At 46.0% G+C, this 16,569-nt stretch overlaps 1 protein-coding gene across 1 annotated transcript in view; it reads right to left on the reverse strand.

The window, feature by feature from the left end:
• SCGN (secretagogin, EF-hand calcium binding protein) overlaps positions 1-16,062 on the reverse strand; it is a 30,995-nt gene extending 14,933 nt beyond the window's left edge. Inside the window, exons 1-6 of the mRNA XM_052787868.1 lie at positions 15,961-16,062; positions 15,231-15,301; positions 3,193-3,285; positions 2,547-2,636; positions 1,549-1,605; positions 572-649 (exon numbers count right to left, since the gene is read on the reverse strand). Coding sequence (XP_052643828.1) covers positions 572-649; positions 1,549-1,605; positions 2,547-2,636; positions 3,193-3,285; positions 15,231-15,301; positions 15,961-16,033 — 462 coding nt within the window. The 5' untranslated portion in view covers positions 16,034-16,062. The remainder of the gene's footprint in view (positions 1-571; positions 650-1,548; positions 1,606-2,546; positions 2,637-3,192; positions 3,286-15,230; positions 15,302-15,960) is intronic.
• Positions 16,063-16,569: the final 507 nt, after the last annotated feature.

Here is a 16,569-nt window from a genome sequence, read left to right on the forward strand (position 1 = left end):
AGTTGCTCTGAAATCCAGGTGACTGATGCTAAACTTACACCAAATATTATATTGCTGATTGCAGTACAAAAACTATAGTGTGATAAGGCAGGAGAAGAGTTGAAGCTTTCAACCTCCCAGTCTTTCAGGGAAGAAGCAGGGAGCCAGCAAGGCTTGCTGAGCTTTGCAGAGCAGAAGAGCCGGATACTTGTGTGTCTTGGGAGCAAAAGGATTCGCTAGGAGGGAGGGAGGGAGGGAAGGACCTGGAGATCCAGTTGAGGCTGAACATACCCTGAAGAAGGGTGCACCTCACCTATTTTTTAAAGGGGTTTAGAGCTCAGTTTGCTTTGGTGTAAAGTCAAGCTGTTTTCTCATAGGAAACAGTTCTGCTGAAACAACAATATTTGAAATGCTGTTCACAGCCAATGTGCAGAGCAAAGAAACAGCAGCAGCATGTGCTAAATTTCCACAGGGATCTCCCAGAGAAGATACACTTTTTAAGAGGGCATTTATGGCCCTATAGACATTGACCCTGAAGGAGATTTTGAGGCAGTACTATAATCTAAACAATATTGACACTATCTTTTCTTACCATGGTATCAGTATATTCTTCCAGCTTTACTTCAGCAACCATCTTGTTATGCTGCAAAAAGAGATCTCGCAGGAAATCCTGTAGTAAGGAAAGAGACAAATTTTACTTTTAGAGTAAATTCAAGAAATAAGAGTATGAAATTAAATCCAAATTCAGCAGGGTTACATGAATCTAATTTCACATTCCTAATTAGTATTAATGTTGTCAGTTTCACATAAAGTTCACATTTTTTTAGGTGAAACATATTTTCTCAAATAAATTAGAAAATAACCAGATTTCCCCAGAGCAGGCATACTGGAATGAGTCATCATTAACTCACAAAATAAGCAAAAGATAACATAAGTCCTGCAATATTTGCTAATTGATCTCAAATCAAAATATTTGCCATTCAGCAAAACGCTTAAACATCTTCTTCGCTGGGCCACAGGCTGGAGCCACACACTGAGACGTCAGCGCAGGGTCTGCAGATGGACTTCTATGCCCGGCTGGCTCAAAGCATTTGAGTTACAGTTTCCGAACAGGCTTCTGCCTCAATAGCCTGAGCTTTAAAAAGAAATCAGTGTTCAGAAAATCTGCAGGCTCAGGAAGAGGTTGTGAAGAAATCCCATTAATAAAACACGACAGCTTTGGCTCTGTTTAGCTGGGAGAGAGGCACATGCACAAAGCCAAGGTGAGGCAGCGTTTGGGGGGCTCCTTGGGTACTTGGGGGTCATCGAGACAAGTGAGGTCATGCGACCAGGCAAGAGGGAAGCACGACAGCAAGGACAACAGCAGAGCATCCTCCCTCCTGGCAGGGTCCCTGCAACCGTGTCAGAAAGCTGGAGGGTCCCCAGTCCTTAAACGTACTGTGAACAACCTAGAAATGCCACTCGGCAACTGCACAAAAAGGCAGCAAATTGGTAAAGCCGATGGAAAGGCTCCCATTGACATCAGCGAGCTGTAGACCAAGCCCAAAGAGACTTGCTAGAGTAACTTACTTTGAGCTCGCCAGCTGAAATAAATCCACTGCTATCAGCATCGTAACTGCGCCAGATCTGAATGGGGATAGATTGATACAATCACATAAATATTGCAGTTAATCATCTGCTCGGGTGATAGATCGTAAAGATTCAAATCAGGACTTCCATAATGAGCAAGCTGTTGCATTATCCAATATTTAATTAATTGTAGATGAAATGAAATAAACTTTCCACACAATAGCTCTTACTTGGATGTTATACATGTGACATGCTGCTACCACATACTTAATGCAGACACACTGTCTATAAAAGGAAAAAAAGACTAAGAAAGCGCTTTGTGTTTCTTACCTAATTTGTACATGCAGCTTCTTTTATTGCCCTGAATAAAAGTCAAGGCTGTACCCAACTGGCCATTGATCTGAAGTCCCTAGTTTGGATGTGAAATAAAAGTTCCTGCAAGCAGCCTTGGAAAAATTGAAATTCTGTGCTGGGGTACTTAGGGGCAGACATTGGAGGGAGGTTGGGCAAGGTTAAGGAAACATTATGGGCTTGTGCTCCTCAGTTGGCCCAACTTATGGAGATTTCCACTCCACGCCCTGCCAGGCTACTACTTCAGGATAAAATGGTGTTTAAAACATGCCTGGTCTGCCCTCTTGGTCTGTGCTATGCTGCAGGTGAGGAACTGCAGCTTTGGCTGTAGCTCCCAACAGGGCTGGATTTATCAGTGGGTAGGTACTACTGTAAGGTTTTGTCTCTGGTGGCATGACTGATAGGTGGCTGAGAGCACTTGCAAAGTCTAATGAACTCTCCGGGTGCCCTTGGTCCAGTCCTAGCTACCACATCTCTGCTTCGCTGGTGTAAATAATGTACAACCTTCTCTACCTGAACAGGTCAGAACGTGGTTTGCTTCCACAATACCCATGTATTTCCCATGCTATGTTCTACCGAGGGTGGAAGTGTACGTATTGAAGAAACTGTTAGTGTGCAAGGGAAAGAGGCAATGCGGGGATACAGACCCGCATGAATTCCACACTGTTGTCCAAGGGAGTTTCCCGTCGGAAAAGCAGCAGAAAGTTCTCATCATCCGGCAAGATCATATTTGCAAGCTGGAAAAAAAACACATAAAAAAACCCCCAAAACAAACCCAAACCATGAAAGTAAAGATAACACTTGGGTGGCTGCTGACCCAGTATGGGAAAATATAAGCTGGGCATGTTGCTGCCTTGGAAATAGACCCCAGACCAACAGATCTGGCTAATGTAGTACTCCGTGACTCACCTCCTTCCCACCCAAGCTCTGTCTTGCATATCTCCCAAGTCTCTGCTATAGGCCCTAAACATAGAATCATAGAATGGCTTGGGTTGGAAGGGACCTTTAAAGTTCATCCCTGCAATGAGCAGGTACATCTTCAACTAGAGCAGGTTGTTCAAACCCCCGTCCAACCTGATGTTGAATGCATCTACCACCTCTCTAGGCAACCTGTTCCAGTGTTTCACCACCCTCATCGTAAAAAATTTCTTTCTTCTATCTAGTCTGAATCTACCCTCCTTTAGTTTAAAACTGTTACTCCTTGTCCTATCGCTACAGGCCCTAAGAAAAAGTCTGTCCTAATTCTCTGTCTTTCTACAAAAGAAATCCTGGGCTAGGGTTGGGAAGAGATACCTCTTGGATTTGCAAGCGTCCATCTGTGGTGACATCGTAGGCAGACACGAGTTGCTCCTTCATCCTCTGAACTTTTTCTTCGGTGATGGTGTTCTGCCACGGGGAAAACAACAGACACATGAAAATTGCTGAGGGCACTGGAAGAGTCTCCCGGAGGAAATCTCTCCTCACTCACAGATAACCAGCAGGATCACTGCATCCTTACAACTGGGGATAGTGCTTCTAAAAGCCCACAAACACACCACCGCGACTGAATTTTTGGAAATAAGTCCTATGCATAGCTTTGTAGCAGCTAAGCTTTTGGTTGGAAGACCAGAGTTTGGAGACCCCAAAGTATTTCAGTGGCACCTGCTTCTTTAGCCAACTGCTCCCACAATATCACTGGGGTTTGGTTTTGCTTGAGTGTGCCTTACAGCAGTTTCCACGCAGCTCATTTTCCACTTGTGCTTTTCAGGAAGGTGTCCTTATCCTTGAACTACATCTCTGTAGTTCATTAGATCATCAGCCTTGAAAGGTGTCAGTGGAGTTAGATTGTTGCTTATTATTGCCTGTCAACTGGTTCCAGACTTGGCACCAAGCCCTATTGGTGTTTCTGGGTTAATAGCATGGAATTCCAAGCAATTCACATTCCCTTTGCATCTGCTCAAGCCCATAATCAATTTATACCTAGTGAGGAGTTTTCAGGACTTGTCAGGTTATATGTTTCGACAGGCATCGCTGTGACAGGTGAAATACAATGCTTAGGTTCATCAGGCATGATTTCTTTTTCTTAGCAGTAACCATTAGGGTATCTGGTCTGACTGGGCTACACAAAGCACAATTTCCCCACCCTAGGAAAAAGCTTCTGGTCAAATGAGCTTTGTGGCTGGGCTGGGAAGATCACCAAGTTAATCTCACCCAAGCAATTAATGAAGTCCAACGTTACCCTCTGCACCCGCACTGAGCAGGTCCTGGCTCCTCTTCCAGTCCTGTGGGAGGTGGCCCTGTCTGGGACAGGAGGGAGGGAGGAGGAGAACCCAGACAGGCTCTTGGCATCTTGCAGCATTTTTTACAAGATAATAAATTAAGTTCTTCCCAACCCCTGAAGAAAAGCCCTTCAAAGGTTTTATCATTTCTACGTCCAGGTGGACTTAGGCCTACAGCTGTGTATTCTGGGTCTTCTAACCCAGTTTCTCAGCCTTTCAGCTACTATTGCAGGCCCATCAGGTTGTACAATCCCTTTCTTAATATGGTGACGCAAGACCATGAGTGACTTTCTCAAATTTACTCAGTGCGTAGCTCAGTGCAGCCTACCTGGCTGTTCAGAGGCTAAGCAAATCTAAACCCCACTCTTAGGAAAGGACACTGTTGCCCTGTCCAGGCAGAGTGAACAGCGGGTGTGCACACTCTGCGTGATGCCCTGGATGTTACGTGTCCAAGCCTCAGATAATTCACTGCCTTATGTGCTCCTTTAGGCCGTGATTCTGCATGAACTGGAGCAGCAATTGTGCTGTTCTGCAAAAAGTTGCACGGGGTAGAAGGAGATCTTGCTGTAAGGTTTGTCACCTCTGAGCAGAGTAATATGGCCGGGCTGCACGCTCAGCAACTGCAGCTCACGTTCTCACTTCGGATGGGTATTTGAAACCACCACCCTGGAAACCGAACGTGCCTTACACCCCAAAACTTCCTTGGCCGTACCCACATTCAGTAGTAGCCAGCTGACGATAGCAATTTCTAGCTCCTCTCAAGCAGTACTGCTGCAGAGCCTTTGCTCAGCAGCAGCTGCCACAGTCAGTGTCAGAGGCATAGAAACACACTAGGATGTCACCGATGAGGTAAGCAAGAAGAAAATGAGATCTCTTTGGCTTAGGCTCATTAAGCTAAGGTCTACCTTTGCACCCACTTTGTCACCACCTTTCCCCGTGTGTTTAGATGTGACTGCTATTTCCCAAAAGCTTTAATTTGCTGCCAGTAATAACAGAAAAAAGATCTCTATAGGTGGATGGATAGGCAGATAGTAAGAGTGATCATTTATGATATAATTTAATTTCCCTTCACCTTATTTCAGAGCAGCCTCAGAGCTCATGAGCACTTACCTGCACAAAGTCATTTTGGGCTTATAGGGAAATCTTTAATAGCACTGTCAGTGCAGAGGATCCTACACTGAAATCAGGGGAGAAAGAGTTAATTGGCTTTGATTTATAAATGTCAAGTCAAAACAACCTAGAGGGAGCTCTGCTTAGAACAAGTGAAACTCTTTGATCTCTCCACTATCTAGGGTAATACAGGACTAGGATGTGCCAGATGATGGAAAGTTTGGGAATCTGGGAGTGGGAATGGGAGGACAGGGGCAGACACATGGATCTTTGTAGGGCAGGTTGAGTGCATCCCCTGGGGCGCATCCTTGGGTTACAAAGCCGAGGGCTGGCAGCTCCCAGTTGTTAGGGGATAAATCACCCAGCAGCGATCCCACAGGGATGTGCCCGAGGTGGCCTGCCCTTGGCCCTGAGCAGGTCCCAGGGCATGGCTGCAGGATACTCCATCCCCGCGGTGGTGGCCAGCAAGCCCTGCGGGCTTCGTGGCTGGGTGCCCGCACCACTGCCCCGGGTGGTCCTCACTGCTGGGCCCCCCAGGTGTGGGCATCGGGGGCACAGCACACCACTGAACACGCACGTACAGTTTTCTTTCCCTTTGGCATTACAACTCGCCCTCGTGGTATTTAAATTGCCTTCTGACGGCACCTTGGCGCTTTGAGACACCTCCCGGGAGTTAGGCAAGCCTATCAGTTGCTGACTTCAATAGGCTTGCAAAGTACTCTGAAATTATCCTCCTCCGTGCCCAGTAGGATAAGTTATTTCTGAAACGATAATCATAGCTGATATTTGAAAAGTGCGCTGTGGAGTTCAGACCAGTCATTTGTTAAGAAAGCTTATTGCTTAAATTTGTGTCAGCTATTAACCACCACTTCATTGAGCTTTGTGTAGCAGGAACATTGTTATCTACATAAAAATAGGACTGCCTTTTTTTTTATTTTTAACTGATTTAAACTATGGGATACATCAAGTAAATACCTGAAATAATATTTACATAGCTCCAACTGCTTTTAGTCCAATGGGTTACACTGCAGTGGATTTTTTAAATTGGACAATCTCTCTCTGTTCATAAATATTCTACTTATGAAACACAAGTCGTAATGGATCTACTAAAACCCAACCTTTACTCCCAAAGAATAAAAGCAAACTAAAAGGTACTGCACAAACTGGCTTTCCCAAGATGCGCGCTCAAGGCAAAATTATTTGTATATTACAAATTTTTACACTGAGAATGATACACCTTGGTTTATGACCATTAGGTTTCAAAGGTGACCTTTATGTTTACCAAAAAAACCCCAATCCCAGAAGATTAAAAAAAAAAAAAAAATCAAATAAGCCATGCCACTTCCAAGCAGAAACCAAGGTTGGGAGACCTGGTCTCCAAGATCAACCTACTTGTGGTGCAGACCAGTAGCTTGCTCCGGTTGCCTTTCCATTCCAAAAACATTTAAATAGTTGGAAAAAACCTCGCACATAATCTGCATGATTTGTTCCCTTTGTCCAAGCAATGACATGAACTGCAGACTCCTGCTGTATTTGCTGACTCTGTAATCTGATTTTGGAGGCTGCAGGGCAGAGCCAGGACAGTGGGGCAGATGGCTGGAGTTGCCAATCCTTCCCTGAAGGCTTAGGGAGCAAGTTCAATTCTCTGGCTTGCTTAGATCTTGTTCGTGTATGGTTTTGCCTCCAAATCAGGGCTGCAGCATTGCTACAGCAAGGCAGAGGCACTGGGAAGCTTGTGTGTGGTTCAGCGCTCAGCATGCCTAGACAAAAGCATGCTCCAGAAACAGAGGGAGAAGAGTATTTGGGCAAAAGTACTGTCTATGCAATAGTCCAGGATTTATGGAGCTGAGGCAGGATTTTACTAGCCAAATGTGTTGTCCCTGGTTTTATTTGTACTGGTGCAATGTCCTGGCAGCCCTAGGAAGGCTTCAGGAGGGGACACCCCTGCTGGGGCTCCAAGCTCTGCTCCAAAGAAAGGAGATGGACAGAGACAAATAGCAAGCAAAGCCAGGGAAATTAAAGAGAGACAATATGGAGACTATTAAATTTTTTTAAAAGCCTTGTAGATATAGCAACCAATTACAGTCATGTGACCGTTAAGCAGATTTTTTTTTTTTCAATAGTATTGGTGGTTTGTACAGACAAGATTCAGGTATTCCTAAGAGGGACAAAATAACTATTCACAGGTAAGAAATTACAGTCAAAGCAGTTTCTGCAGGCACAGCCTGGGCAGGGAACCAGCAACCAGCCGGCAGTGTGAGAGGGCATCTCTCACCCAACGCTGGGGCTGGGGCTGGGGGGGGTACGGGGACCCCCTCGCTGCCTCGGCCACCCTGCGACGAGGTTGCTGAGGGGAGGCCAAAGGTAAAAGCTTGGCAGCTCACTGGTCGAGAGGCCTGATTTTTTTATTCTCTGCCTTTGGGCTCCCACAAATATTTCCTTGCCTCCCAGATCGGGGCAAGTCCTGCGATAGAGGCAGAAAGATCAGGAGAGCAAGAAGGGGGGGACATCCAGGCGGGAACACAGGTGCTGCGCCGAGGGCTATGGCCACCGGCTTCCTGGGGAAGTTTGTTTTTCCCTCCTTCCCTTTAATTATTAACTCGCTGTTCAACTACAGATTGCAACAAGCAGGAAAGCCTAGAAGCCAAACATGCTCTGCTTGCAAATGCCTCAGGCTCACGCTTCATTTGTTCAAATGCTATGAATTACAGGAGGGGTAATAAAAAAAAAAAAAATACACCACCTTTCTGCTCTGGAAAGCAACTGTACAAATAGCACAATACAAATTCGTGCCTCTTGTCTCTATGATCTGGGACAGGGGGAAATGGCTTTGCGGCAAGTAATGGCTGTAGCTGAGCCCAGCTTTTTTTATCAGAACTACTGCTGTCTTGACTGGGTTGCCTGTCTCAAGCAGCAGATTCCTCCTCAGTTTCAAAGGTTTGCAAAGCTTTCTGAAGTGTTCACTGCTTGGGCTAAAATTTTGCAGACTTGTTGCATCCTTTCTGGTAGCTGTCTGTATGGGGAGGCCTTTCTTGTCATCTCTTGTTTTCCCTGCTGCAATGCACCTCTCTGAGTTAATCAAGAAGTAATAGCCCTAATTGACAGAGGAGCACAATTTCCCCTGAACTGCTGCCTACTTAAGGCAGAAACAGCTATAGAGATGCTCATGTTTAGCATCAGTCAACATTGTAATGGAGAGGATTCCCTGCCACAGTCTGGAAAACATACCTGAACCAGGACCTGCCTCCAGTTTTGCGCAGGGTTGGACTGAGGAAGAGTGTGGTTGCTAGGAGAGCAAGTACTTGGCAAGAAAGGGTCCTGCAGCAGAAGTAAACCCCCAGCAATATCTTCCTGATGCTCATCTAAGGGAAAAAAAAACCCCAACCCTCTGCTAATTTCCATGAAATACGATCTTCATTGGACTATAATGATGATGGGAGCTAGCCTGGAATGGAGAGATGCTTTAACCCCTTTTCAGGTTGCTTCATAGGAGTTGTCAAGCTTCAGCTGCCCTGGTCCCTCACAGGTCGGATGCTGCGTGATTTCCAAGAGCTGCTGCATATTCTCACTGTGCAGTCAAGGAAGAAATCCTTACTACGTACCATGAGGAGAAGGCCATGTCCTTTCTGTCCTCATAAAAGCACACAGTTTAAAATATTGCTATGGCTTTGTTCATACATTTCTCGGGGTTAAGGAGTAAATGTCTTACTATGGATGCTCTTCCACAGAGTTTTGCAGAGGAAAGCTTCTATGCTTCACGTTGCCATAACAAATTAATTTTCTGCTTTCGCCTTTCCATGTCCAGTCTTCGTCTTCCCTTTTGCAAAAACCCTTTAGAAGTATTTAGCATCACAAAGGTAATCTTGGTTTTAATACCGTTTGTAATAATGGAAAGGGCATGCTCACATTTTTTTGTTGTTGTTCTCCACAGCATTTAATTTCTTTGTCATGGTTGGTTATGATGCTTTGGAAACCTGGCTGTAATCTGTCTTCTTTGTTAACCCATTCGTTTTATATTGCCGTACTCTTTGCCTTGTGCTGTCTAATTAAATTTTTGCTCCTTAAGGGATCCATGTGCTTGGCAGCAGCCTGCCTTGATGAAAACACAACTATGGGTCATTTGTTTTGGGGGGTAAAAAGCGAATGTATGGAGCAGTGTGGAGCCTTTCCTACTTGATGAAAGAGGACGTCTCATTTAATTCATGCTGATCAAGACAGTCTTGTCATAAATTGATTTTTTTTTTTTTCCTCCTTGACTTGATTTTTGGAAGCAAGCCACAGTATTGATAAGGGTATAAAAGGCAAGAAGAAACTAAATATAAGTGACCATTATAGCCTGTTTCTTGGAAAAAAAAAAAAAATGAGGCTTATCTGAAAATGCTGGCTTGAGCACATGTTTCTCCTAACAACGTTTCAGCCAAATTTGATAGAAGGGCAAAGGATTCCAGTGATATCAAGTTCCTACAAGATCTATGAAAATAAATTATGTCTGCCAAGAAGGCTAGTTGGAAAACAAACTCAACAACTATTACCATGCCAAAAGCCACACAGTACAGACAGGAGGCCAGCAAAGACCAGATGAGACATCAGTAACGTACGCTTTGACCTTAGAAGAAGAATCTTTTTTTTGGCCAAACATTTCTTCTTTAAATCCCCTAGTATTAAAAAAATGAATCACACGAATGACTTCATTTCATCCATGCAGCTGCACGTTGGATTGCCTGCATTAGCGTGGGATTTCACCCTGCAGCTCCTGGGCCAACTTCTCATTTGGACCAATCTTGCTTACTTAACCGTAGTGCTATCACTTGAGAATTTGGCCCTGTATTTTGGTTAGGATTTACTGTAATCCTGCATGCTACAATAGATGAGCGCTTATCCTGTCATCCCGTGTTGTGTTTTGGTTCTTTTTTTAGCTCTCATCAGCACATATGTGGGAAATATTTTTTCACATAGTAGACATCAGCATCCAACAAAGGCTATTTATTACAGCCTTCCCTGTGCCATCACGGTTTTGTGGTTAGGCTTTGGATAGGTTCTTTGTTCTGCTCTTTCTGCTAGGCTGAAAGTTTTTTGACATGCCTTTGGGCAATGAAAACACATCATGTCTGTTTTTTCTCATAGGCATGTTGAGTCTGCATTTAGAGATACTTCCAGGCACTTGCAGTGCCCTGCCTTAATGTGCAGGAACAGGAATAGGACCTGGTCAGGCTAATCAAGGCTGACAAAAACCACACCTAAAGAAATAGCTGTATTTGGCAATAATCAGAATCATAGAATGGTTTGGGTTGGAAGAGACCTTAAAGATCATGTAGTTCCAACCCCCCTGCCACGGGCAGGGACACCTTCCACTAGGCCAGGTTGCTCAAAGCCCCATCCAACCTGGCCTTGAACACTGCCAGGGATGGGGCATCCACAACCTCTCTGGGCAACCTGTTCCAGTGCCTCACCACCCTCACAGAAAAGAATGTCTTCCTCATGTCTTAACAATCAGGATGGACTCAGGGTTTAGACTTCTGAATTAGTCTGAAGGAGGATGCAAGATGAATGCTTTCTGCTAGGGGTCTTCTTGCTGTTGACCTGCTGGTCACCAGACACCTGGTCTGTGATCCTGGGTCTCTTAGGGTGGCAAAACATAGGGGAAGTCTGCTTTGGATGGCTTGGAGGCTGGCTGATATTTTGGCCATTAAACTTTGTTTGAATGACTAGCTGCTGCATTCCTGACCATACTAAGTTAAACACCTAATTTACATAGACATTACATTGTGCAAAGCAAGGATGAAGTGCAAGAGTAGCTGGAGGCTGCTCATCTTCTTTGGAAGTAAAAAGCAAAGACAAATCCTTTAAGGCTATTCAGGGTGAGCTCCTGAAGATTAACTTCAGTCCCTTCCAGTCATAACTATCCAAATCAAAACTATGGTTTGGGGGCAGGGGCATTATAACAAGGCTCATACCTGTCTTGTCTGATCAAATTTACACTTCAAAAATTTTTACACGTGGTCACTTACAGACTTACAGTTACGTGAGGGCAACCGACTTTTATCTGAAAGTCTTCTGTCTAATTTTAGTACAATATTTAAGCAAAGTGAAGTACCTTTCTGTGAAAGCCCTGCAAGCATAAGGGCAACGTGCATTTTCTTCTATATCTGCCCAGACATCATTGGTTTTATGGAAACTTTCAGTAATCCAAACCCAAAATTTATAGCCATTCATCTATAAAACTCTTCTTGCCTAATTATTATGAGACAACACATAGGGCTTCATTAAAACTATAGCAAAGAGCAAGCAAGGAAGATGCTGAATGATCTCTATACTGATAAAGAAAGATGTACAGCAATATAAGAGAGAAAGGCAGGGGCTGTAGTTCCTGTTCCAATAAAATTACTTCTTCAGTGCTGAAAGAAACTGTCCTTTCCACTAAGTTTTCACCTCAGTATAAAACCTTTTAGAAAATGCATAGAAAGGTGGCCATAATGTAGAAGAAAGAAGTTTATGAGCGAGCAGGAGAGAGCACAGGCAGCTCACAGCAGCCATGCAGCAGCAGGTTGGAAGCTGGAGGCTCAAATGGTTAGAGAGAAGTCATAGGAGTAATAATGCCAGCAGATGGGTAATGCCAGCAGTTCACAAATCTGTGCTGGTGCGTGGCTGAATTATCCTCGATTCTGCCTCATATCCCCCAAACAAACCAAATCACAGAAGGCCCTCTAGCTGATGGAGAATTTATATAAACTTTAGTGCCATAAATCACTGAAGCCTTATGGATATGTAACACGCACCTGGAAATTGAAGGCATTTTCTTTAGAATGGAATGGAATGGGATAGAATATTTCAGTTGGAAGGGACCTAAACCGATCATCTAGTCCAACTGCCTGACCACTTCAGGGCTGACTAGGAGTTAAAGCATATTATTAAGGACATTGTCCAATGCCTCCAGCAATTGCCCGTTGCTGGAGGAGGAGGGACAGAAAGCAGCATCTGGAATTTGGGTTGGTTTATTGTAGGTCTACCTTTGTTGCAAAGTTTTCCCTTTCCCCCCTCCAAATTCTTGATGGTTCAATAAAAGATGATGAATTAGCCTCCCTCCCTGGATGGTATTTCAAGTTTCCTTCCTCGGTCAGAGCTGTCAGGAAGAGCTGTGCCTCTCAGCTTCCCGACGGGCTCCCTTTTGCATTGTTTTCCCAGCTGCTCCCATCCCCTGGCATTTAGTGTCAGCTGGGGATGCTGCAGAGTAGCTGGGAAGAAAAACAGAGCTGAAGGAGTACAGTGGTCATTAAGAAAAATAACAGCTTAGAGAGTGCAGGCTGAAAAAATATAATTATGAAGCCATTCGCTATTCAAGCAGAGACAACTTCCAGTGCTGATAACATTATTTATCATTTGTATAGCACTTCAGACACAGTCACTAATTAATCCTTGTGACACATCTGGAAGTTATGCCAGTGTACTACTGTCTCCCTCTTTTACTGTGCAAGGAAACAGGCGTTAAGCGCCCAAAGAAGAAGTAAAGGTCAAAACGAGCTCAGTCCCAGCTCACAGCTTGTATCATGAAGGACACTTTCTTTCTGAAGGATGGTGAAAACCAGTGCAAAGGGGATCCTTTACCCCTCTCACTATAACGATAAGCCTGTATAACACAAATCATGGGAAAGGGAGAAAAATGGCTCAATACTGTTAGACAAACATATTGTACAAAGGTAGTAGAGACCTTTCTTTAATCCAGCGCTGCAGGCGATCCCCATACCTAGGATCTCAGCCCCCCAGGACAAAGCTCTCCTTGGGTTTTCTGCCACCGAGGCAGACTGCTCTGCCTGCTGGATAGGAGACCGTTTTGTCCCTACAAGCCCATGAGAACCGAAACCAGACTGCTGGCAAAGGGGAACAAGGCAACACATCAGGGTAATACTACTTGAGCAGAAATACTGCCAAAAATAGGCAAGAAAACCCGGGGAGAAGATCAAAACCACTTGAGAGCCAGTTTGAGCACGCTGGCAGTTAGTGAGCGCTGTCTTCTAGAGTGAGCCTATTTCTTCTGTTTAATACGGAGAGAAGGAGTTGGTTCTTTTCTTTGTTCAATTTGTTAAGCTTTTTCTTTTAATGGCAAAACCTAGACAGCAGAACCAAAGGAGATACAAGCTAGATGAGGGCGCTCGTTTAAGCTGGAGTCATCTGAGCAATGACTTTTGGCAATCAGTGAAACTGTTCTTGATTTCTTGAAGCAGAACTGTTCATTGCTAGAACACCCTCATTTTGCATGTTCTGTGTGCTGACACCTAACACAGTATAATAGAGTTCACATTGATATCAGCAAGACCACAAAACCTGCTATAACACACCGGGTTTGCAACCCAGCTGGTGTGATGCTGTCTCCAAAGTCTCATGGGAGGGATGTGTAAGGGCAGCTATGGGCGAGAGCGGGGCTGGGAGTTTCCTCTTGACCTCTCATCATTAGGAAGCTGCCTGCAGCGTGAGATCCCTGGCTAAACCTCGGTTTTATCACCAGCTACAGCTCACTCTAGAGAGCCCACCTTGGAGGTCCCTTGCTTCAGTGACCCGCTGCAGTGTTGAGCTCTGCAGCCTCATTTTAAGCCTCCCCTTCAAGACCTCGCGTTTGCTGTCACTGGGTTCATTTGAGCATGCTTTGCGCTGGTGTTTCAATACCCCAAAATAAGCAGCTCCCAATTTCATCTTTTGTTCCTGGGTAAACGATCATGAACTTTTCAATTTCTCTTCAAGTCAGTTTTTCTGTGTCCCTAATGATTCTTAGTGCTTATTGTTGAATCTTTTTTGATTTGCTTTGAAGTCTTTTTACATGCCTATCTGTTCATCTAACCATCCATGCTCTAGAAAGACATTTCTGCAGAAACTGTCGATATTTTGATCCAAATCTACTTGCAAATTAAACAAAAACATGCTTGAAAAATTATTCACAGCTTCTATTTTTTTATTGCAGCCCCAAAGACCCAAGAATCCTAATTAGCTTGTCAGTATAATTCTGATTTTACACTTGATACTCATGAATTTATGCCTTTTATCAGCTACCTTTTCCCTTTTCGTTAATTACTTTTTGCTTAAAGGAATTGTTTCATCTCTGGTTTTTGGCACACCCTCCCCTTTCATTTGGAAGATGCTTACTCATTTTCTCTTCCTACTTGGGCACACACTGTGTAGCAAAAATATTAAGCCCGTTATCAGAATATATTCTCTGAATATACTTCTGAGCAGCTGACCTGAGTGGTAGGATTTCTCCTTCACTGATGGCGAGAGTCAAAGGCAACGCATGACCTGGATCTAAGGAAACCAGCCCCTGTAAGTTGTCGTGCAACTTCTGGTAGAACTGGGATGCAGAGAGTGAGAGAGGGGAAATGCTGCCAAAAATAGGAGAGAAAATCAGGGGAGAATCCCAGAAACACACGAGAGCCAGGTCTTGACCTTACGAGCAACAGAATAGATTCTTGCTTGGCTTCTAGCCGTTTTCAGCAATAGAGACATACTTCTTCTTCCTAAGCACCATTTAAAATAAATGACAGCATATTTGTTAAAAACTGACCTTGGAAAGAAACCTATCATACTAACAAAACTAATCAGCGCTTGCTTGAATACATCAGGACCCTTGTCCTCCCGCTCGCCCTGCCAGACTGTGTGCCGGTGCTTTTTCATTTGTTTCTATTCAATGGCAGTAAATGACTTTCTCTCCATGCTTCCAACCAGCCCCTTCGGCTGGTGCCAACTGCAATCTCACCGTGACAGCAGCTGTTGGACTGAAAGCAACTGATCAAACTTCTCAGGTGATTGCACTTGTTGTCATACCTGCTTAAATACCACCTTGTTGCCAAGAGAAAAGCTCTTTGCCTCGGGGATTGCTAAGGAAGCTAGCAATCAGAGAACAACAAATACAAATCACCTCTCAGCAAAACGACCCTTTTGCTTGGACTTGATGCACAACTAACGCAGCGCAGTACTTACTTCTGGTCCCAGTTTCTCCAGGAGGTGATGAAAAAAACTGTCGAGCTCCTTCCCTTCTATGTAACCATTGTCTAAAGAAAAGTCAAATATATTAACGGTCAGGTGGCACTGCCTGAGCTCTGGGAAACCATGTCGTGGGCTGCATGGTAGGGGTCTCAGCTGGGGGCCCTGCCTGCCCCCTCGGGGCTTTCCTATTCAATTTGATCAGTTCACATCGATGTGGGTGCTGGGCACGGCGTTGCAGAGCAACCTTAGGAGTTTTCCTTACAGAAAACTTTTCAGGAAAATATTCCCACGAACCGGGACCACGAGAGGCAACGGCAGAAGGAACGGGGAGGTGATGAAAAGGCAGCAATTTCGGAGCCATAAAGGGTGATTTTCAGACCCGATATCAGGGCACGATGGGGAGGAAGAGTGGGGCTCCGAAACACGCGCAGGACCCCGTGGGGGTGAAGCTTGGACGCGTCGGCAGGCACCCATCCACGTGTGCGACAGCCCAGGCACCCCACACCGCACCCGCGCCCAGACGGCCACCCACTCGGGCGGTATCCCCCCCCCCCCCCGCGTGTCACCCACCCACCCCAGCACCCACGCACACAGCACCCACCCGCCTGGGCACCCTCTAAGCGGCACCCACCCAGCCGGGCGCCCACCCGCCCGCCCAGCAGACACCCCCTGCGTGGGTGTCCCCCCCCCACGCGTGTTTCCCCCCCCGGCCGACCCCACTTGCCGTCGGCGTCGCAGCGCCGCCAGGCGCCGAGGAAGGCGGCGGCGTCGAGGCGGCGGGCGGTGCCGCTCTCCATGGTGCTGACGGCGGCTCCCGCTCCCCCCCCGCGCCCGCCCGCGCAACCCCCGCGCAAACCCCGCGCAAACCCCACGCAGGCTCTGCCCGCGGGCCGCCGGCGGCCCCGGCTTTGAGGGAGGCGGCTCCGCCCCGGGGGCGGCCCCGTGGGGGGGCGCGGAGAGGAAGGGGTGGGGAAGACACACACGCACCCCCCACCACCACCACCTCCCCGGCCACGCGTGAGGGTCGGTCCCGTGGGGACCGTCTCATCTACGCCCGCCACAGCCGGCGCTTTGAAAGAGCCGTGCGCCGTTTGCAGACAGCCTTAAAAGTTTTAAAACTCCCCCGGGAGGAAGGCAGAAGTGTCGGAGGGAAACGTGAGACTTCAGAGAAGAAGTGGTGTTTGGGGGCGGCGGGAAGGAAAAAAAAAATTTGGAAAAAAGTTTGCTACAACTTGTAACCCTCCTCCTCGGTTTATGAAAACGAAGCAGCAGCAGGCAGGGATCTCACCCCTTCTCATCCCCCCCAGCCCTCAGGAGGGTTTCCCTCACAGGA

Source organism: Harpia harpyja, chromosome 5 (genome assembly GCF_026419915.1).
Source record: "Harpia harpyja isolate bHarHar1 chromosome 5, bHarHar1 primary haplotype, whole genome shotgun sequence".
NCBI lineage: Eukaryota > Metazoa > Chordata > Aves > Accipitriformes > Accipitridae > Harpia > Harpia harpyja.